Genomic DNA, 23,011 nt, shown 5'->3' on the forward strand with positions numbered 1-23,011 from the left:
TGGAGAGGTAGCAGAGTTTGAAAAGGACATTGAAGCTCCTCTTTTGTAGCAAAATGTTTGCAGGTGAACAACAAAACCACACAGGAAGCTGCCTCATATTGAGTAAGAGCACTGGCCCATCTAGTTCAGTATTGTTTGACGTCGACACTGACTGGGAGAGACTCTCCAGTATTTCAGATGGAGATGTTTCCCAGCCCATCCCTGAGATGATAGGCATTAAATCGAGGACATTCTGCATGGAAAGCATGTCTTCTTCCCTTGAACTATGGCCCTCCCCTCTTTGCAGCAGCACACTTGCTGCAGCCCTAATATTCTCTGCCGCACATTTGTAGCACGCCCACAAGCAGGGCCCCTCCCACATCTCCCGAGCCTATACAATTTGAATAACATTTGTTCTCATGCAGCTTATTTACAGCTGGGTCGCAAACTGTCATTTGCTAGATCTTTGCATTGCTTACAGGCATTACACTACATACAAAAATCAGCAAGCAGTAAAGCCTTATATCAAATTATGCAATCAGAGGCCGCACATCTCACATGGGATTAATTTGCAGAAGAAGTAAACACCAGAATAAAACTAGCTGTGTTGAGGCTGCATAAACACAATGTCTACATGGTTGCTTTCTAATTATTGTCCGTTCTATAGAGACATTCCTTCTTTTTTATAATTCCAATTTTAGGGAAATTCCAGTTTGGGGTCATATAAATGTTATACCCGTCTTCTTTCAAATCCCAACACGGATTTACCTTTACTGTTGCAAAATTCTATTCCAGGGACTGCTCCATTAGGAGTCAAATGGTTAAATCTGTAATTTGATTCCCTGGAAAAGGGTTGGTTTTTGAGCGCTGGTTTAGCATATCCGTAAAACTGTAAATCATTCATTCATTCGATTTCTATGCCGCCCTTACAAAAATGGCTCAGGGCAGTTTACACAGAGAAATAATAAATAAATAAGATGGATCCCTGTCCCCAAAGGGCTCACAATCTAAAAAGAAACATAAGAAAGACACCAGCAACAGTCACTGGAGGGATGCTGTGCTGGGGGTGGATAGGGCCAGTTGCTCTCCCTCTGTTAAATAAAGAAAATTACCATGTTAAAAGGTGCCTCTTTGCCAAGTTAGCAGGGATGTAATGTGAGTGGTATTGGTTTTCCTGCAACTTTACATTTCCCCTTTCATTTCTGTTATTGCTTTCGTTTTCTGATCTTGGGCTGTAGTAAATATGAATCTGCTTTCTACTGGGATATTTAGAGATGGGAAAGGTTTTGATACAATACAGCTGTAGATCTGTGGAATAGTACTGTCCCACAATCAGGAACCTGCAGGGCAAGGCAGATTCATGCTATGGGGTATTTTCTAGGATAGACTTCCCATCCAATAGTGTTGCATTGAGCAATTGATAGTAGTGTTTTCTAGTATGCTATATCTAAACTAGCTTGTATAGTAATGAAAGGCGAAGCAATAAAGCTCAATGGATTGAGCAGACACAGTCGGAGAGGCCGAGGGAGCTGGAAGGCTGGAGGGAAAGCGGCTTTCTGCTTTATTGCCAGCTTTCTTCCAGCATGTAGAATGAGAAACCAAAGCCACAGATATTCTTTCACATGAGGAGCATGGAGAGAGACATTTAGAAGCAGCCTGCAGGATGACAGAAAGGAACTCAGCAGAATATGTGAATGATATTCACATCATTTCTTGATGTGGTATTTCTTGGAGGCAAGAGAAGAATGCCATCGACTGCATAGGAATTGCTTGGCAAAAACAAAGCTATATGCCTCTCATAAGACATCTGTTTTGGCCTCCCAATACACTCGTGAACATGTAAGAGGAAAGTGCTCAAAATGTTCATTCATTCAGAGGCATTGTTTGTATGAGTTGTTGTTTTATTGTTATTATTATGGGTTTTTAATATATCACTTCTCAACAAACATGTAGGGGTGTGTGAGCCAGCTCGATTCGAGTTGGACTCGACATCGAGCCAGTTCGAACTGAGCCGGCTCAGAACTCTACTGGTAAAGAGGAATCTGGGGCAGGGGAATATAGGAAGCTGCCAAAGACTGAGTCAGACCCTTGGTCCATCTAGCTCAGTATTGTCTACCCAGACTGGCAGCGGCTTCTCCAAGGTTGCAGGCAGGAATCTTTCTCAGCCCTAACTTGGAGATGCTGCCAGGGAGGGAACTTGGAACCTAGATGCTCTTCCCAAAGCGGGTCCATCCCCTGAGGGGAATATCTTACAGTTCTCACACTTCTAGTCTCCCTTTCCTATGCAACCAGGGTGGACCCTGCTTAGCAAAGGGGACAAGTCATGCTTGCTACCACAAGACCAGCTCTCCTCTCCAGCTCACTAACCAGACCAGCTCACTAACTGCATCAGGCTTATGACAATGTGAAACCGTCCTCTCCTTCCCCCTGTGCACAGCCACACCTGGGATGTGTTGCTTCCACCATCTTGTCTTTCATTCTCCCACCCCGCCCCCTGCAAAATGCTATTCTTGGGACAAGACCTGCAGAGCTGTGCAATTATCACCGTCTAATTCAGGCGGGGAAGGCGGCAAATCCAGGATTGGTGGCAGCTCTGAACGACCCGACGGAGATGTGAAAATTGCAGACGGTGCTGTGTCTAAAGTCGCATTATGTCTAAAGTGCTTCATGAGCTTTTAAATACAGCCTCGTAATTGTCCTCTCCTCCCCTCATCCTTCCCTTTCTTCCCTGAATCTGTCCAGGCATTGAATCGCCAAGCTTTAATGACACATTACTTGAAAATCCAGATGGATGAAGTGTAGAAGGCCTTCACTTAGCTCTGCGAACCCAGAAACCTGATTGTATCAATGGAGAGGCTTTGCCCAGGCCAGTTTCAGCGATATATTCATGGAGCTGAAAGGCATAACTTATGGCCAGGACGGAGCGGGGAGATGCAGATAAAAGGCTAATGTAGCTGGAATCGCAGAGAATTGACTTAAATGGGCTCGGAATTAGATAACTGGGTCCAGCTGGAAGCTTTGAAACTCACTCAGGCAGCCACGCTCTTGAATGAAGTCAGAGTACATCATCCACTACTGATATCTGGGCTTGTAGGAATGGGTCAAATTTAGTGGTGCGTGAACATCTCTTGGTTTGATTTGGGGCTGACTCAAATCATGAACGTCTCTTGGTTTGATTGGGGCTGACTCAAAGCTTTAAAATATAAATATCATTTCCCCCTGGCCTCAGTTGGGGGAGGGGGGATGATACATTTCTGAATTTGGACCTGTTGCATTAGGGATAAAATCACGAAGTCTGAATGCCTCTTCCACCTTTCTTCTGGACTCTGCTGTAGAATCCAGTGGAAAGTGTTGTGGTATACAAGGACAAGACACTGGACATAGGACACAGGAAGCTGTCATATACTGAGTCAGACTATTGCTCCATCTAGCTCAGTATTGCCTACACAGACTGGCAGCAGCTTTTTTTTTTACAGGCAGGAATTTCTCTCAGCCCTCTCTTGTAGATGCCAGGGAAGGAACTGGGAACCTTCTGCTCTTCCCAGAGCAGCTCCATCCCCTGAAGGGGGTATCTTACAGTGCTCACACATCAAGTCTCCCATTCATATGCAACCAGGCTGGATCTTGTTTAACTAAGGGGACAAGTTATGCTTGCTACCACAAGACCAGCACTCCTCTCTATAAAACATTTAGGAACACAGGAAGCTGTCATATACTGAGTCAGACCACTGGTCCATCCAGCTCAATATTGTCTACACAGACTGGCAGCGACTTCTCCAAAGTTGCAGACAGGAATCTCTCTCAGCCCTATCTTGGAGATGCTGCCAGGGAGGGAACTTGGAACCTTCTGCGCTTCCCAGAGCAGCTCCATCCCCTCAGGGGAATATCTTACAGTGCTTACACATCAAGTCTCCCATTGATATGCAACCAGGTCAGACCCTGCTTAGCTAAGGGGACAAGTCATGCTTGCTACTAGGGATGTCCGAAAGGTTTCGGGTACAGAATGATCTGTACCCGAAACAGCGAATTTCGGGTGATTCGGAGCCGAACCGAATCACCCTCAAAGAAATCCGAATAATTTCGGATCTGAAACGAATCACCCGTTTCAGATACAAAATATTGAGATGTTTTGGAGCTCCATTTTGTGGCCTTCTCCCCCCCCCCCATTTTGAGCAATGACATCTATTTGAATTTCCCGCCTTTTTGCATCCCATTGACTTCAATGCAAAAAGGTCTGATGTGACGTCTGCTCAAATTTTGGGTACCAGGGGCAAAAGAGTGGGGTGGGGTGGTAGTGCCCAATGGTTGGAGGCTACCACCCCAATTGCAGAGGGATTGGGCAAAGGGCTGATTTTTGGTGAATTTTTGAAGTTTTAGTGTCTTTGGGGCAGATTGGGGGCATAACGTGGGATCTGGGCCAAAAGAGTGGGGTGGAGTGGTAGTGCCTAATGGGTGGAGGCTACCACCCCAATCGCAGAGTGATTGGGCAGAGGGCTGATTTTTGGTGAATTTCTGAAGTTTACGAGTTTTTAAGGTTTTCCCCCATTAGGTATAATGAAGGGTGTATCGCTTCACGTCTCGGGGGAAAGGGGTAGCCTAGAGTGGTGTGGGGTTGGTGGTAGTGCTGGGTAGGGGCAAGGAAGCTACCTGAATTTTTTCAAAGGATTTGGGCAGAGGGCTGGTTTTTGGTGAATTGTTGAAGTTTACGCGTCTTTAAGGTTTTTCCTCATAAGGTGGTATAATGGAGCTTTCAGCAGCCCCATAAGTGCACTTGGGGGGTGCTGGGGTGGCCCAGAGAGAGTGGTGGTGTAGTTAACATAGGGTGCCAACCACCCCCATGGGTTTCTAACCCATGGGGTACAGGGTTCTGTTGTTTCTGAGGTATTCTGAGTGTGGATTCTATGATAGCAAATGACATTTTCTATGAGACACCATGAATCCACTCTAATTTGCTATCATAGAATCCACCCCACTCTTTTGGCCCCAGGACCCATTTTTTTAATCCGAATCAATTTGGATTTGGATTTGGATTAATTTGGATCCGAATCGAATCGGGTGATTCGGATGGGCAATATTCGGATACAAAACAGAACAGGGGTGTTTCGGTTCAGATCCAAACCGAAACAATGAAAATCCGAATTGCACACCCCTACTTGCTACCACAAGACCAGCTCTCCTCTCCTTCCAGTGGAGTTGGGGAATATTAACGGTTTAATGAGAGAGATATTATTTACAGAAAGGCAAGTGCAGATTGCTTTTCAGTGCCCTTGCTGCTGGCTGTTTGTTAGCCCTGCCTCTATTTATTTATTTATTTATTTATTTAACAAATTTGTATACCGACATCGCGAGACAGTTTACAGGAATAAAACAAACCAAGGAATTTCCACAAATGAAAACATATTAAAAGATCAAATTAAAATACCCATAAAACACACCGACTAACTAAAAAGCTTGGCTGAAGAGATGTATCTTTAGTTGCATCCTAAAAGCCAACAGGGATGGAACAGCTCTAATCTCAGCCGGAAGTGCGTTCCAGAGCTCTGGGACAACTACAGAGAAAGCTCGCCTTTGAGTCATCACCAGATGAACTTTCCCTAAAGATCTTACTAGGCGGAGAGGTTCCTCACGAAGAAGACATTCTCTTAAATATCGTGGGCCCAAGCCATTAAGGGCTTTATAGTAATAACCAGCACTTTGTATTTTGCCCGAAAACCTATTGGTAGCCAGTGTGGATCTTTTAGAACCGGAGTATGATGGTTCCTACGGGATGGCCCGGAGACCAATCTGGCAGCAGCATTCTGCATCAATGGCAGCTTCCGGACTGTCTACAAAGGCAGCCCCACATAGAGTGCATTGCAGTAGTCAAGCCTGGAGGCTACCAGGACTGGGATACAAGTAACCAAAGCACCATTCGAAAGCATTGGATTAATCCAATGAATGGATTAATCAAAGATGCCACATCTATCCTGCTGCCCCTCCCCTTCCCATTTACCTGGTCGTGGTGGCGTCAAGATGTAGAGGCACTGATGAGAAGCCTGTCTCCCTCCCTCCCTCCCTTGTACTGCAGGCATCAGTGCCAGGGAGGAGGGGCCTAACTACCATTGTTCACCCATATACTGTTGTTCCCACATGGGCCACCAGGGGGCCTGCCATTTGCTGCCCATTATTGGTTGCTGCCGCCTGGCCACCTGCCTGGCCTCTGCGGCCCCCAATACAGCTACTGTCACCAGCCTTGACACGGGCCTAACAGGTATCAGGTGCCAGGTGGTGTCATGGCCAGTGACAGCACCTTGTAGCAGCGGGCATGGAGGCCAGGCCTGCGGTGTTGGCTGCAACCTTTGGAAAGGGCCACGGAGGCCAGGTGGGTGGCGAGGCTGGGGTGGTGGCAGCAGCAGTGGCAGAAACAGCTGATGGGCTGGTGCTGCAGTGGCCCACCAAAAAAGGGTGGGTGCAGGCAAAAACCAGCCTTGCTACATCACTAGGGATGTGCACGGAACCAGGCAGCCCCATTTGAAGGCGGGGGGTGTCTGCCTTTAGGGGTGGTGGAGGGTCCACTTACCCCTCCCTCCGCTCCCCCCCGCCCCACTGGCCCCCGGTATCCTCAACGTCCATCAGGGCAGCAGCATAACTCCCTGCTGCCCCGTTGCCCCCTTTACCGGCTGTAACCAGAAGTACTTGACGCGTCTCTGTGTGCCGGCATAGTGCACGTCTTGCGCATGTTGCATGCACACGCCCAATGCGTGCAGGCACATTGAGTACTTCCGGTGACATCTGGTAAAGGGGGTAAAAGGGCAGCAGGGAGGTACGCTGCCTCCCCGATGGACTTTGAGGGAACCAAGCGCTGGAGGGGGGAAAGAGGAGGGAGGGGTAAATGCATTCTCCCCCTCCCTTAAGGGCAGACACCCCCCACACACACACCTTCGAACCATCGAACCAGCCAGTACTTGATCCGGTTTGGAGGCCTGTAAAAGGGCCTCCGAACAGGTTGGTGCACATCCCTATACATCACAGGCAAGGAGGGCTCCCTAGAGACAGAGGAGACTTTGTGGGCCTCGTTTGTCATGGGCTTAGATAATAATGGAATCCCATGACAAATCTGTTCATAAGGAGTTCTGCACATTTGCCTGCAGAGCAGAGAGCTCTTGCTGGGGGCCGGGGCAGGAGGGAGAGTCAATGGGAAATACCAGCATCCACAATTCAAGACACTGTTCAGTAGTACAGACTGTGGGGTCAGGATGTGCACGGAACTGATTTCCCCAGTTTGAATCCGAATGCTTTGCCGGATTCCCTTTTCAAGCATACACCTCAAGCTTACAGGCCTGTTCTTCAAACTGGGCCTGGCTCATCTCAAGCTCGGACTGGCTTCATTTTTTGGTGGGGCTGTTCCGGCTCGAGCATGAGCCTTCGAGCCGAGCCGGCTCGATCTCGAGCTTGACTCAATTCAAGTGAGCTCGCACACCCGACTATGGGGCTCAAACTACCTGCTCATGCTCAAACACTTTTCATGAACCTACAGGAATTCTGTAGATCCACCCCATCAAGGTAGACACAAATGGAACTAGCATTGGGCAACAGTTCTCAGTGAATATGGGCCATTCAAGGCAGCCGGAGCCAGAGGGGGCACATACCACCTGCCGCTTCAGGTTTCCTCCCTCCTCTTCAACACCGGCAAAAAGCTGGCAAGCATGGGGCTGGGGAGCCATGAATCACCTGCCTCCATAGCGGTCCATCTGGCTTTCTCCCTATTCCCTCATCTGCTGGCACCAAAGAGGGCTAATGATGTCACAACCCGGTGACACACACAGTGATGACGTCATTAGCCTGCATGCCAGCTTTTTTCTGGCACTGGCAGGGGCCACAGAGGGAGGGAGGGCAAGAGGGTGGAGGGCAAGTAGGTGGAGGTTAGTGGTGAGTAGGTGGAGGTTAGTGGTGAGGGGATGGAAGCTGCCATCTTGCCATGGGCCACTGCCCACATCACTACGCCACTGTACCCTGGGCTCTGTCTCTGCTCAGTGTTAAGTATAGATCCTGTGCCAAACTCAGACAAGAACATAGGTATCGCCACAGTAGCCTTGGTCTTGTGTAAAAGACAGTGCACTTAAGCACAAAAAACAGTGCCCGTTAGGATTAGGGGTACAGTGGGCTTTCTGTTCACTCAGGCTTTTTAGAACTGTTTTTTAAAAAGTTCTTCAAATGTTTTATATTTTATTTTGCATTTCCTGTTTTATATTGTAATTTGTTTCTTCTGTGCTTTTATTGGATGTGTTTTACTATTATTATTCCTCCAAGAATAATTACACACACACACACACACACACACACACACACACACACACACCCCTCCTCCACTGCTGCCTTTCTGGAAGAGTTCATGGAGGAGGAAGGCAGCTAATGAGATTCGGGGCTCCGAGCCATTCATTGGGGGCCCGTGCCCCATATGCCATCCCCCTAATGATGCCTGTCTTGTGCAGCCTCCTTTAGGAGCCTGCATGCTTTCAATATATAGAAGGGCCTTCTCTGTGGCTGCCCCTCTTTTTAGAACACTCCCCCCCGATTCATTCAGCCCCCTCCCTAGCTCTCAAGACCTACCTGTTTTGCCAGGCATTTGCCTTTTATTTATTTTTTAAATTGTTCTTGGTATTGTTGTTGTTCACTGCTTAGAATCTTTGGAGGAGGTAGTGTATAAGAAAGTTGCAATAGACAAACAAACACACTGTAGATAATAACCAGCTATTACAGATGCCTTTAGGTGTCTCCAGGATGCTCTCATGCAGAGGAAACTCTGCAGAGGAGTGGTCTTCTCAGTCCCTGGACTTCTCAGTGCTCAGGAAAGTGAAGAGTGCTTCACACAGGACCAAGGAGATGCTTACCTGCTCATGGGCCACATTAAGGACGGTGATATTCTTTTCCGTCTTGGAAGGTGACCTTATCCATGGCTCTTTGATATTCCCAAGCTTTCCCACCAGCTCTGGATCCAAGACGGGAAGGACATCAGTGGTAGATGAACTCAGAAACACATCTGGCCTCTGTAAGAAATAGCAGGATGTTATGGCAGATAGAATATATGAATACACACTGAATTATATCAGAATAGTCACATTTGTGGAGGTCTATCTGTAATGTTTAGCCACAATCTCTAAAACAGGCCCTCTGTGTGCAAACAGAATCAATCTCAATGACTGAATGGCCTTATTTAATACCATAGTATGGCCCACAGAGAAACAAACAATCAATAGGAAAATTCCAAGTGCATAGTTTTCCATAATTTCCTCTCCACAGTTTTCAGGCCAAACAAGTAGTCCCAAGCACTCTGTCTTATAAATCAGCATAATCCACTCAAAACTGGTGTTCCTGGTACAGAAGATGCGAAGTTCTGTTATAGGGACATAGGAAACTGTCTTTTAATGAGTCAGGCCATTGGTCAATCCAGCTCTGTATTGTCTGCACTGATTGCTGGGGTGGATCCTATCTATGGGCAAAGTGGGCGGTGGTGCTCACCTTAAATTTCTGTCAGCCATGTCGGCCCTGCCTTCATTTTGTGTGCCTATAGACTCCCTCTCTTGTTCCCTGCTGTTCTTGCCTGCGGTCTGCTGCTGCTTTAAGAGTTGTGAGGTGGGTGATAGGGATGTGCACGAATCGATTTTTTCAATTCAAGTTACCCGAATCGAATTACCCCTGATTTGTTTTGGGTCTGAATCCGGCCAGCTAGCACAGGGTGATTTGTTTTGTCCACAAATCACCCAAAACAGGTAGACTTGGGTACAAATAGTTTTGTACCTGAATCGATTCACATATCCCTAGTGGGCAATGGTAGCACTTACATCAAAGAACAAATCAAAAGCCACAGATATTTTAAAATATTAATATTAATAAGGTAGGAGCCAATAAGCATGCTTCCTTTTGTTTTGCAAAGTGTGCAGTCCTAGGACCACCCCATGAACCAATCAGAGAGGGACAAGGGCATAACTATAATAGGGCAAGGGGAGACTGTTGTCTGGGGGCCCACTGCCTTGGAAGGCCCCCCAGGAGGCAAGTCACATGACTGACTCCCCCAGCTGCACACCCGCCCGGGCTTCCTTCAGTTGCATTCATCCTCCGAAATTGATGTGAGTGTTAAGACCTGGAGCTACCAGAACAGCAGGTCTTTCTCTAGTACCATGAAATGACTTGCATCATCCACAATTTATAAAACCTTTAAAAAAGAATTTAGGATGATGTTCTTTTGTGGCACAATCAAAGTGTCTGGGGTGGGGGGATCTTTTTATTTTAGGTACTCAGAAGAAACCAATCACCATGTTGGTCAGAAAGCAGGCAGGAAGGACGGCTGTTGTTAAGATTCATATTTTGCTGGCCTCTTTATGTTTGTTTGGAGGGGAAGAATGCAACATCTGCTTTCTCTCCCTTGCTCTGTGATCTGATCTGTATGCAAAGCATTATGGCCCATTCCCAAAATGACATGCCATAAAACATTGGAAGGAACAGCAAACTGTAAGTCTGTACTAATTAGATTAGAAACTGGCATAAGAAGCCAGAAAGTTCTTTTAGGGAATGTCCATGGTCTTCTAGGTCTAAACTGCTTTTCAAATAATTGCAGAAGGGGCTTTCCATGTGCGTGTGGTGTAGAGAAGGAATGGATTCTGTTGGAAGGAAAATAATTTTAAAAATCCATTTACTATGCAGAGAGATAAGGGTTTTTCTCTGGATTGTGGCCAGTATCTGTAACATTAATATGTCCACTGGCAGTTATGGTTCATTAGGGAAGGATTAAGGAAGTGATCTCTATTTTAAAAACATTTGTTGCTTGCTAGGATGGGCACCCAGGCTAAGTGGTTGGCACCCAATGCAGGCAGAGTAGCAGCCAGCTGTCCAGCAGGTATGGAGAGGATGTCCCCATGCATCTTTGCTTACCATGGTGTCCTCTAAGTTACAGCAGATGGTTCATAGGTGCAGAAAGCATAATTGAAAATCCTGTGATTTGTATGCATTTTTGAAAATAGGCAGGCAAAGCTTCCTCAGAATGCATTTGTTCTCCATTTTTTGTAGCTGGTCTCTGCTTGACCTGTGGCTTATATAGATCTATTTACTTTGACATGTATAGCCTGTGGTTCCTCCAAGAAGTCCAGAGTGGTGCACATGGTTACATTTATCCTTCCAATGGCCCTATGAGGAAGGTTATGCTGAGGGATAAATGACTGTCTCAGAGGCCCCCAGTGAGTTTCATGGTTGAATGGGGATTTAGACTTGGATCTCCCCAGTCTAGTCCAGCACACTAACCACTACCACTCTGGCTCAGAGTTCTTTCTTGTTATTTATTAGTATTCATTTTTGAAATAAAGGGAGGAGAGCTGGTCTTGTGGTAGCAAGCATGACTTGTCCCCTTAGTTAAGCAGGGTCTGCCCTGGTTGCATATGAATGGGAGACTAGATGTGTGAGCACTGTAAGATATAGTCCCCTTAGGGGATGGAGCCACTCTGGGAAGAACATCTAGGTCCCAAGTTCCCTCCCTGGCATCTCCAAGATAGGGCTTTGAGAGACTCCTGCCTGCAACCTTGGAGAAGCTGCTGCCAGTCTGTGTAGACAACACTGAGCTAGATGGACCAAGGGTCTGACTCAGTATATGGCAGCTTCCTATCTTCCTATGAGGCAGACAGAGTTTCCCTGGTGACTTCAGAATGCATTTACTCTCCACAGAAGCAGCCTTTAGTAGCTGGTCTGTGTTTTACCTGCAGCTTGTACAGTTCTTTTCATGTGTGTTTTGATCCTGCCGTGTTAGATACAAATCTACACACTACTGTAGTCCTGTTAAGCCTTATAAAGCAACTGATGTTTTCCATTTTTCTGTATATCTCTGCTGATGAGCAATTGAGATTTGTGTGCGTGTGCGTGTGGTTGTATTTTGATCTCACTCATTAGCTACAGATCCACAATTTGCCAGTTATTGCTAAGGCACCTGCCTAGTTCTGCCTAGTCCCACCTCTGCAGCTGTCTACAATTGGCTCCACCTCTCACTACCTGTGGCTCCACCCATAACCTGCCCTGCTTAGTGTTAACCCTCTCTCGCCCGGAATCCCAGGAACCACCAGCCGCCACGGACTGATTGGCAGGGGATCTCCAAAGGTCGAGGCAGGAGTCTTTCCCAGCCCTACCTGGAGATGCTGCCAGGGAATGAACCTGGGACCTTAAGCATGTAAAGCAGATATCCTACCACTGAGCTACAGCCTCATGCCCTAATCCAGAAGGATAAGGGCTGAAGCTTATACTATTCATCATCTTCAATGAAGAGTTCCTCAGATCAACCTTTTTCTGACTACTGTTTGGAATTTGGGGTTGTATCTTAACTTTGATGGGTGACTGTGAGAATAGAGTAATAGTATTAGTACTATAGAGTTTGTATAGGTTCTCCTAGGGTTGCCATTTCCTTTTCCTAACAGGGCTGAGTCTTTAACTGCTGCTTTACCATCACTGCATCTGCATGCTGAGAAAAAGCTAAGGTTGTGCATTTTGGGTTTTTTCTGTTTTGTTTTTGGCCAGAATCCGAAATACCCCCATTTTGTTCTTTGTTCAAAATCAGCCAATCTGAAACACCCCAATTTTGTTCTTTGTACGAAATTGCAAAATCTGAATCCAAAATGTTTTGGATTTTAAAAAGTGGCCCTGGGGCAAAACTAGTGGGTGGGGGTGGTAGTGCCCAATGGGTGGAAGCTACCATTCAAATTTCAGAGGAATTGGGTGAAGGGCTGAATTTTGGTGAATTTTTGAAGTTTAAGATCAAAGGAATTGGGCAGAGGGCTGATTTTTTAAAGATTTAATGAAGTTTATGCATCTTTAAGTTCTTCCCCATAGGAAATGATGGAGGTTTCAGCAGCCACAACTGCACTTGGGGGGCACCAAGTGATGATGTAGAGCACATGGGGTGCCAACCCATGGGGTATTGGGTTCTGTTGTTTCTGAAATGTTTTGAGTGTAGATTCTCTGGTAGCATATGAGAGTGGATTCATGGTTTGTCATTGAAAATCTCATATGCTACCAGAGAATCTACACTCAGAACACCTCAGAAACTACAGACTCCAGCACCCCATGGGTTAGAATCCATGGGGGTGGTTGACACCCTATGTGCACTACACCACCACTTGCTCCCAGCCTTTCCAGTGCCCCCAAGGTGGAGTTATGGGTCTGCTTAAACCTCCATTATTCCCTATGGGGAAAACCTTAAAGACGTGTAAACTTCATCAATTCCTAAGAAATCAGCCCTTTGCCCTATTCCTTTGGAATCTGGGTAGCAGCAGGCACCCATTGGAGTACTACCACCTGATCCACTCTTCTGCCCCGAATCCACCCCAAATAACATCAACAACACACATCAACAAGAACAGCAGAGCTTTGGGGGGAAAAACCAGGCAGATTTCCAAAGGTCATGCACATCCACCCCCTCCCCCGGAAATGCAATTGATCTACACACAACAGTGTGAAACAACAATAATGAAATGCACACTGGCCCATGCAGTGTGCATACTACCCCACTGGCCAATGAGGGTAAATTTTACCCTTAAATTACTTTAAAAGCAATATGGAGGCAATTGCTAGCAGATCAGCCCATGCTTTCGCTGGCTAATCTGTAGGCTGGAAGGGCTGGAAATTAAAACAGATGTCAAAACTCAAAATGGAGACTGAAGGATAAAGACTTTTCGTGATTGCAAAATGGAGTTCCAAAACAGCCAAAACAACAAACGTTTTGTATCCAAAACAGGGACATTTTGTTTCAGCTACAAAATTTTCTGTTTTGAGCATTGGGGTTTTTGTTTTGGCTACAAAACAGCCGAAATGGCCTGTTTTGTTCACAAAACATTTTGTATCCGAAACGAAATGCACACCCCTAGAAAAAGCATTAGCTAGTAAATTTCCCTAGGTCAGGGTTTCCCAAACAGTGATTTGCTGAACTACAAATCCCATAATACCCAGCCACAATAAATTTGTGTTCACAACATGTGGGCCACTGGCTGGGAAGCCCTGCTCTGGGTCATGTGGCTCTTAAAGGCATCACAGTTTGCCAGGGGTAGAAGTGGCAACCTTAGTGCATGTATGTACATGCTCTCCTCTTCCTCAAAACTGAAATAAGCTATCATGTTCTTCAATCACTGATTGCCCCATATCAGTGACAAGGCTGCAATATGCTTAGACACAGCCTCATCGGCTCAGGAGCCATCATCTCTCCACCCTAGCATGGTTGTACGGATCAATTTTGAAGCTGCTATCAGTGAAACTCATTAGCAGTGCAAACAAATGACACCCAGCAGATGGTCCGTAACCAAACAGGGTGGGTCGCTAATCAAAGAGGATTCAGTTAGCGCAAACTTCAATCATTTCCCAAGGAGGCCAACCTCTCCTTCTTCCCTCTCTGCATTCACTGGCGTGCCCCGCACACACAGTCTATTCATTTTCCGGTAATCCGTTCCTAACTCGCTAAATTAGCCGTTGCGGATGGCTGGTGGCAAAGTGGCCCTTCTCATCTCCCGCTTTGTGATTGCAAGCAGTGACAACTCATTAGAGCCATAATGAGAAAGCAAGCACGCCTGAAACCTCCCAGCCCCTATTCTGTCCCATGCTCCGCTCCTCTGAGTCCCCCGAGCCTGGACTTGAGAGATGAACATACGGAAGAAGAGACTTCCCAGGGCTGCTCTTGTGACCTTGCTGATCGCCATCTCATTAATACAGTTGGATGCGGTCTCTGAATTTTGCGCGTTTCATTAGCCTGGGAGCCCTTGACCTTGGCCAAACTCCCTTGGCATCAAAGACAGCAGGCCCTGGGTTACCAAGGGGAAATTTCTGCCCATGCCCACACAGATGCTCCAAGGAAACAAGTTCATACAAAATGCAACAGTTTATCATACTCTTTCAATTATACCAAGCCAATGCACAGATGGTGTCCGGGGTGGGCTGAAAAGATTATTATACGGCTCCCATCTCTTTACTTGACACAACAGAATCGGTTGGCCAGCAGAGCCACACACGCACCGTTAATTCAATTAGCTCCCCCTAAACCCTCCTCTGGGAGAAGCTAGCGGAAACTGACAAATTTTCTTTCACAAAGACATTAATTTCTTTCTCTCTCCCTCCCTCTCTCTGTTCCACTTTGCTGTATCCCACTCATTAGCTGTCTAACAAAGCGAGGCCTGCCCAATCCGTTCCCATTCAGCAGTAATTCTATCACTCCTCTGCAATTTCCGCAGCGATCAAGGTTTCCAACCATTCTGAGCAGGGGGATTATGAAAGGAAGGAACCTGCTGAAGAATAATGAGAACTCAAGATGCGGCTCCGTTCAACTGCTGGCCTTCCATTTCCTTTAGTCATCCTTTCCCCCTGGTAATCTATGTGCGTTTTATGTACATATCTATGAGCAAACACGAATTGAAAGATTCACTACATATATTCACTATACATATATTCACCACGTATACTCACTACGTATACGGACCATGCCAGACCATATACAGGTCTGTATATTCAGGTAGGTCTGTATATTCAGGTCTGTACTGGTCCGTATATTCACCACTTATATGTATATTCACTATATTCACTACGTATTTTTCAAAAAATCCAATGAACTTGAGTGATTGATTCACTGCACTGGTGTAGCTCGCTTGTCCCCCCCACTCACTTTCTATGACCTCCGCCTGCCACCTCCTTTTCCCATCTCCGCCTCCAATGGCACTGTTTGCAAGCACTTCCTGCTTCTACAGGAAGCAGGAAGTGCTTGATGTTGGGAATTCTCTCTAGTAAGAGAAACGCTTTTTCATTATAGCAGAGTGCACAGAAGCACAACACAGCAGAATTTAGTTAGGCATGCATGTATGCTGAGAGTAAAGTACCTTGGAGCCAGTTCATAGTTTCAAATCAATGTAAATGGTATTTATTAGAGAACTCCATTCTAGATAGGAAAGTGAATAGTTAGGATCTCTAATCTAGCTAGCTAGCTGGATGCAGATGGATTCTGTATCTCTGCACACATGGTGCAGGGAGAGAGGAGCTTGCATGTTGCAAGGTAGAAGGAAGGGAAGAAAAGGGAAGAGGAAGGAAGTGGATGGAAGGAAGGAAGTGTCCCTGAGAGTAGCAATCTACATTCCAAAGGGATAGTGTCAGAGCAGTGGAGAAGGGATGACCAATGTCTTGACCCTCTAGCCCTCTGACTCACTAGTCTGTCCTCCACTCTCTTTGAGACAAGAGACAGCACAAAGTCCTTCACTTCCAACACCTGCCAAGTGGTGCATGCCAAGTGGGCAGGAGGGAAAGGGGCACGTGTGATCCCTGCCCCACTTACCCGTTGGGTCTCTGCCACCTCTGCCTTCTGCTGTCTCTCCGCCACCTCCTTTTCCAATCTCCTCCTCCACCTGCGCTGTCTGCAAGCTTAGAAGCAGGAAGTGCTTGTTCAGTGGTGCATGCCATGTGGGCAGGAGGAAAGGGAAAAGATTTCATATGACCAGCATTTATCCGCAGCAGTCTCTGCTGCCTCTGTCCACTGCTGCCGTTCCACCTCTTCTTTCCATCTCCTCCACCACCGCCAGACACACAGTTTGCAAGAAGTGCCTGCCATGCAGGCAGGAAGGGAGGAGAAGAGGAGGAGGAGGAGGAGGACAGGGGGAGGAGAGGCGACAGTAAGCGAGCAGGCAGAGGCAGGTGGACAGCAGAGGTGGCAGCAACAGCCAGGAGAGGGGAGGAGAGAGAGAGGCAGGGTAGATGGGCCTCTGGAGGCAGATGGGTCCATGTTCAAAGCACACCCTTGGACACTGTTAGCTCCACCCGATTTACTAATCCTAAGCCGAAGGGCCATCTTGTCCACAACTTGAAACAACTCGGATGGCCTGCATTTTTATTACCAGCCAACTTGAGTCCATCTGCAGCGTGCCTCTAAATAGTTAGCAGGGGTAGAGTAACAGCTCCTGCCTTCATGTCCTTGCTGGTGGACTTCCCAGGCGCATTTTGGTTGGCCAGTGTGAGAAAGCAGGATGCTGGGAGACTAAGATGGAACTTCATTTTGGAGGAGGACTGTGGCTTATTAGGAGACAGAGCCAGCCCTGGGCTTTTTGGCACCATAGGCAAAGTTTGATGCCCCCCAGCCAAGAAGTGCAGATCCTTGGCTTTAACTTGAGCCGTGCAGCCTGCTCATGAGCAAGGTTGAATTAGCCTGCAAGGATGACCAGCAAATGACTAGCCCTCACTGGCTTGTGGATACAGAGGGAGAGAGTTTCCAGTCCATTAGTTCCCAGTTTATGGGGGCAAAACACTTCAGAGATGAAAAGATGCTGCAGTTAATTTGGAAATCCAATCTGAAACAGTTTTTGGGGGGGAGAGGGGATGAATTTAGGCAGGCAGTTGTTAGGAGTCACCCCCGCACCCTTTTCAGTCCAAACTAAATGCTTCTGGGCCTCCCAACCAGCACAAGAAACAGTTCAAACTATTCTGGTATTACCAGAGATCAAGCAGAAACCAGCAATGGAATGCCAATGGAGAGAAGGTCTGGGAACAATGTCCCTCCCCCATATTGAACTCCACTAACACATTATGTGAAGACCCAGCTCCCCTGAGAAGTCCACAATGCTGCAAAAAGTTGAAGGAAAGAGAAGAAGGGGATGACCAGCAGCAAGGTGGATGGACTTGATTACGACAGCAATGAATGCACCCCGGAGAGACCTTCAAGGCCAAGTTGAAGATCGATCATCCTGGAGAGAATCTATCTATGTGGTTGCTAAGAGTCGATACCGGCTTGACGGCACTTAATCAATCAATCAATCAATCAATCAATCAATCAACAAAAGGGCTGAACAAGTAAACTCTGATGACTTGGGAAGACCTTGCACAAAAATCAACTAGGCTTGGTATGCATACCCTATGGAACCTTCTCCAGGAAATTCAAAACAAGAACTAATAAAGAATTTTACCCAACAGAGCAATCTCCCCATCCAAGCATAAAGCTGATTTCCCCACTAAAGATTCAACCCATGTTGATTACTAGAATCTCATGAGCAGATTATCATCATGGGTCGAGCCTCACCCAGAGTTCCCTCTAACAGGGATTCCCAGATGGTGTTGGCTACAACTCCCCTAATCCTCAAGCAAAAGCCATTGCATTAATGTATTTTCCCTATCCCCTCCTTTTCTAACTCATCTAGGTTTCTGATTCATGAGTCCTGTGTCAGCTAACTCCCCGTCTGTCTCAAGAAACATCCCCATGTAGCGCCACATTAGCAGCTAGTGCAGGGCTGCACAATTTTGGCCCTCCAGCTGTTCTTGGACTACAACTCCCATCATTTCTGATGTTGGCCACTGTGGCTGGGGGATGATGGGAGCTGTAGTCCAACAACAGCTAGAGTGCCAGAGTTGTGCAGCCCAATTTATTTACCACTTCCCAACAAAAGTTTCCAAAGCAGTAACTTGAGAAGTCGAATCGCTATGTCTAGATTTGATCCAAATCTGGCTGATTCGATTCAACTTCATATTTAATCACCGCTTTCGGGGGTGATTCATTTCAAATTGAAACCCTTGAATCAGCCAGATTCAAGTCGAATTGATTCACAGCCGAATCGATTTGCACATCCCTAACCACAAGTTGGGAACCCCTGGTGTAAACAATACTGAGCTAGAGGGACCAAGGGTCCACTTCGGGATAAGGCAGCTTTCTATGTTCCCTGTGTTCCAGGTAGGCTCTTCTTCTGTGCATGATGTTGGTCCAGTTGGAGGAGGATACTGCAAGCAGTTACAGAGAGACCCTGCCAAAGACTCCTCACCATGGAAAAAGAGCTTCCCCATGAGAAAAATGCATCGCTGTCACCAATTATCAACCTGTGTTCTCCCTCTTCTTGTAGCCCACTGTGTGCTTAGCAATCTGCCAGCACCTGTCACTTTCAAGGAGCTCCATCACATGGCACTGCGTTTAATTTCACTGTTCTCCACCAGGAGGTCCTTTTGTGTATTTTTTAGAAGACACCAAAAAAGTCATGTTCTTCCGTTAAAACAGTTTAAAGTGACAGCGAGGAAGAAAGAGGAATGAAGGATCAAGACCGTCGTTTCGATTAGAATTAATTAAGTCCCCGGCACGGCTTTGAAAAGCTAGCAGTGTCTCCCAGACGAAGCAGGCACACGCCAGGCAAATGCAAATGTAGGTTTTTGCATTCCGCATGGGCTGCAGGCTGCTGGCTTCACTTTTGCGGAGCCTAATGCAAGGGGAAGGGAAGCGCCGAGCAGAGCAGCTCAGGTGGCCAGGAGCCTGGGAATCTTTCACCGGGGAGGGGAGCCTGGGGGAAGTAGCAGCAGAAGCCAACTGAAGAGGGATGAAGGGCAGGGCTGTCGTTCAGTGGTAGAGCATCTGCTTTGTATGCAGAAGGTCCCAGCTGCAACCCCTGGAAGCAGGGGCGTAGCTGGGGAGAGGAGGCCCGTGTTCACCCCTATCCCCGGAGACCCCTCAGGGTCAGGGAGATAATAAAGAAAATAGGGTGGGGTGGAGCTGGTGGCCCCCAGGAGCCAGGGGCCCGGGTTCGTTGAACCCATCCACTCAATTATAGCTACACCCCTGCCAGGAAGCATCTCCAAGGCGTGCTTCACACAGCAGGCTTTACCATGAGTTTACTGCGACCTTGTGTGTTGTCACAAAAAATCAGTGCAAAAAGCAGATTTTTTTTTTTTAACCCCGGATATAATTCGGGCGGCACTCTAATGCACAATGAAAAACCCGTATTGTGTGTGAACGATATGGATTTTTCATTGTGCATTAGTGTCGCCAAAATTATGCCCCCCAATAGCTTGCAGGGATTTGGGGGTAAACGTGCCTGATATATGAATGCATTCCGGAGGAGATGAGAGCTAACAGGATTGAAAAGCCCTGTGCAAAAAATGCCCAGGTAGGACTGAGAAAGAGTCCTGTCTGAAACTCTGGGGAGCTACTGCCAGTCAATGAGGCGAGTCTCACGATCAGTGGGACCCGCTTTGACTGGGTTTGCAGTCAAAGTTTGCAGTCAAAGTTTGACTGGGTTTGCACTGACCCAAATCAGTGGGACCCTGCAGACAAGCAGGGTGGGAGCCCTGGGAGGCCGGATTGGTCACCCGCACGACTGCCAGTTCCGTGACAGAGCTGGCAGGGGCTGGGAGGATCGGGGGTCACATGGCCCCCGGAAGCTCCAGTATGCCCTGCGTGAGCACACTGGGCATACTGGAGAGACCCCCGCCTCCTGCCAGGGGTCTACCCGTGAGTAGCTGCAGAGCCACACTGGCTATTCAAGATCCCCAAATGGAGGATCCCTTATGGAGCCACACTGTGGCTATTCAAGATCCCCAAACCCGGTTTAAGGGGCGGGCTCCTTGAGCGGATTACCCGCTCAGGAACCACCAGGCTCTCAGCCGAGCCTGGTGGTTCCCACGGTGGGAGGAAATCGGGCTAGCAGAGGCTAGACCGATTTCGTCCCATCATGCGAATAGCCTCAATGTATAGACCAAGGGTCAGCAAGCTTGGCTTCCCAGCTGTTTTTGAACTACATCTCCAAGCATGCAGATGCTCTTCCCAGACTAGCCCCATCCCCTAAGAGGAACATCTTACAGTGCTCACACCGGTCGTCTCCCATTCAAATGCAAACCAGGGCAGACCCTGCGGCTGCACAGCGGCAAACCCACCTCAGGAGCCCACCTTCAAAATGAGGTTATGGGCGCAAGCATTCCCTTAGCCTTGTTTTTCCAATCATCTGCCAGCCCTGGGCTGGGAGACTGCAGGATCCCCATAATGCACTGCACACTCGCAGCCCCTAAACCTCCTGGCCCCAAAACAAAGTTAAGGGAGCAATTGTCTCCTATGCTAAGCAGGGTTTGCCCTGGTTTGCATTTGAATGGGAATCCACATGTGTGAGCACCGTAAGATATTGCCCATAGGGGATGGGGCTGCTCTGAGAAGAGCAGAAGGTTTCAAGTTCCCTCCCTGGCTTCTCCAAGATAGGGCTGAGAGACATTCCTGCCTGCAACCTTGGAGGAGCCGCTGCCAGTCTGTGTAGTGAATACCGTGCAAGATGGACCAATGCTCTGACTCAGTATATAGCAGCTTCCTATGTTCCTCACTGGGTGACTGGGCCATTCACTTCTTTCTCAACTTACCCTACCCTCAACAGGGTTGTTGTGAGGATAAACATGACCACGTACACTGGTTTGTGGAGGAAAAGTGGGATATAAATGTTAAAAAATTAATAATAATAATAATACAATTCACAGGTATAGGCACTCTCTCCAGATAAGGATCTGGCAAAGCTACACTAAACTGGCCCATTTTCAAGCACTGGAGTGGCTAGTATTTTGCACTGCCCCAGCCAAGATAATGCCACAACATGCAAAAAATTAAGCTGGCAAAGATTTCCCTACCATTTTGAATCAAGAAAAGCATCCCCTGCCTGCCAAGGTTATTTCTATCAGGATGCTGTTAAGGAGACCAGTATCCAGGGGGAAAGAAAAACCACTGAAACCGCAGGCTGCTGCAAACTTCATGTTCTCCTGAAAAGATGTTCTCTCATTCAGCAGGCCTCTTTGGTCTCTTGCCATCTAGCCTGAGAGAACAGCTACACAGTAGCTGATTCCTTTTAGACAACTGTAGAGGGGAGAAAGGGGGATCCACTTCCTCCAAATCACACACAAAAATGGACACCATCCTTGTGTATCAGTTTATTCACCTGTATCCAGTCCAATACCACACCCAAGCACTGATTCAGGACATGATCCTGCATTAATTGCAGACTCCAATTGCTTCCTTATACCGAGTCAGACCATTGGTCCATCTAACTCAGTATTGTCTACCCAGATTGGCAGCAGCTTCTCCAAGGTTGCAGGCAGGAGTCTCTCTCAGCCCCATTTGCAGACAACAGGGAGGATACTTTTGACCTTCTGCATGAAGGTGCTCTTCCCAGACCGGCTCAACCCTCTAAGGCAGGCCTGCTCAACTAACTCCCCCCCCCAGCTGTTTTTGGGCTGCAACTCCCATAATCCCCAGTCACATGGTCAATAGCCAGGGATTCTGGAAGATATAGGCCAACATCTGCAGGAGGGCCGAAGTTGAGCAGCCCTGCTCTAAGGGGAATATTATTTATTCATTATTGTTTATTTACACAGTCAGACAGGTGTTATTGACTGGTTTGTTTTATCCAGACATGGAGTCCTTCCCAAGGACCTGGGATGGCTGAATTTTATTGTCAGTTGTTATAGATATCGTCGCAGAATATAGGCTGTTCCCAGTAAAGCTGCTTTTCGTAATTGGCTGATGGTGATTTCTGTGACTCCTATGGTGTTGAGGTACTCTTCAAGGTCTTTTGGAACTGCACCCAGGGCACCAATTACCACTGGGATTATTTTGGTCTTCTTCTGCCACAGCCTTTCAATTTCAATTTGTAGATCTTTGTATTTGGTGATTTTTTCTATTTCTTTTTCTTCTATTCTGCTATCCCCTGGTATTGCTATGTCGATTATTTTCACTTGTTTTTCTTTCTTCTCGACTACAGTTATATCCGGTGTATTGTGTGGCAGATGTTTGTCTGTTTGTAGTCAGAAGTCCCATAATATTTTTGCATCTTCATTTTATGCAACTTTTTCAATTTGATGGTCCCACCAATGTTTGGCTACAGGTAGCTTGTATTTTTTGCAGATGTTCCAGTGTATCATCCCTGCTACCTTGTCATGCCTTTGCTTGTAGTCAGTCTGTGTGATCTTTTTACAACAGCTGATTAGGTGGTCCACAGTTTCATCTGCTTCTTTACAAAGGTGGCACTTGCTGTTTGTTGTTGATTTTTCTACTTTTGCTCTTATTATTAATTATTATTATTTCTTTAATATTATTATTATTATTTCTTCTATTTCTATACCGCCCTTCCAAAAATGGCTCAGAGTGGTTTACACAGAGAAATAATAAATAAATAAATAAATAAATAAATAAGAAAGATGGATCCCTGTCCCCAAAGGGCTCACAATCTAAAAAGAAACCTAAGTTAGAAACCAGCAACAGTCACTGCAGGTACTGTGC

At 46.9% G+C, this 23,011-nt stretch overlaps 1 protein-coding gene across 5 annotated transcripts in view; it reads right to left on the reverse strand.

Annotated features, from left to right (window-relative positions):
• Positions 1-23,011, reverse strand: part of CCDC33 (coiled-coil domain containing 33) — a 243,129-nt gene that overhangs the window by 83,093 nt on the left and 137,025 nt on the right. For all 5 annotated transcript variants that reach the window (XM_053273156.1, XM_053273159.1, XM_053273158.1 and 2 more), the window contains one exon: positions 8,850-9,005. In XM_053273156.1, the coding sequence (XP_053129131.1) occupies positions 8,850-9,005 (156 nt within the window). The remainder of the gene's footprint in view (positions 1-8,849; positions 9,006-23,011) is intronic.

The sequence above is a fragment of the Hemicordylus capensis genome, chromosome 10 (assembly GCF_027244095.1).
Source record: "Hemicordylus capensis ecotype Gifberg chromosome 10, rHemCap1.1.pri, whole genome shotgun sequence".
In the NCBI taxonomy this organism is placed as follows: domain Eukaryota; kingdom Metazoa; phylum Chordata; class Lepidosauria; order Squamata; family Cordylidae; genus Hemicordylus; species Hemicordylus capensis.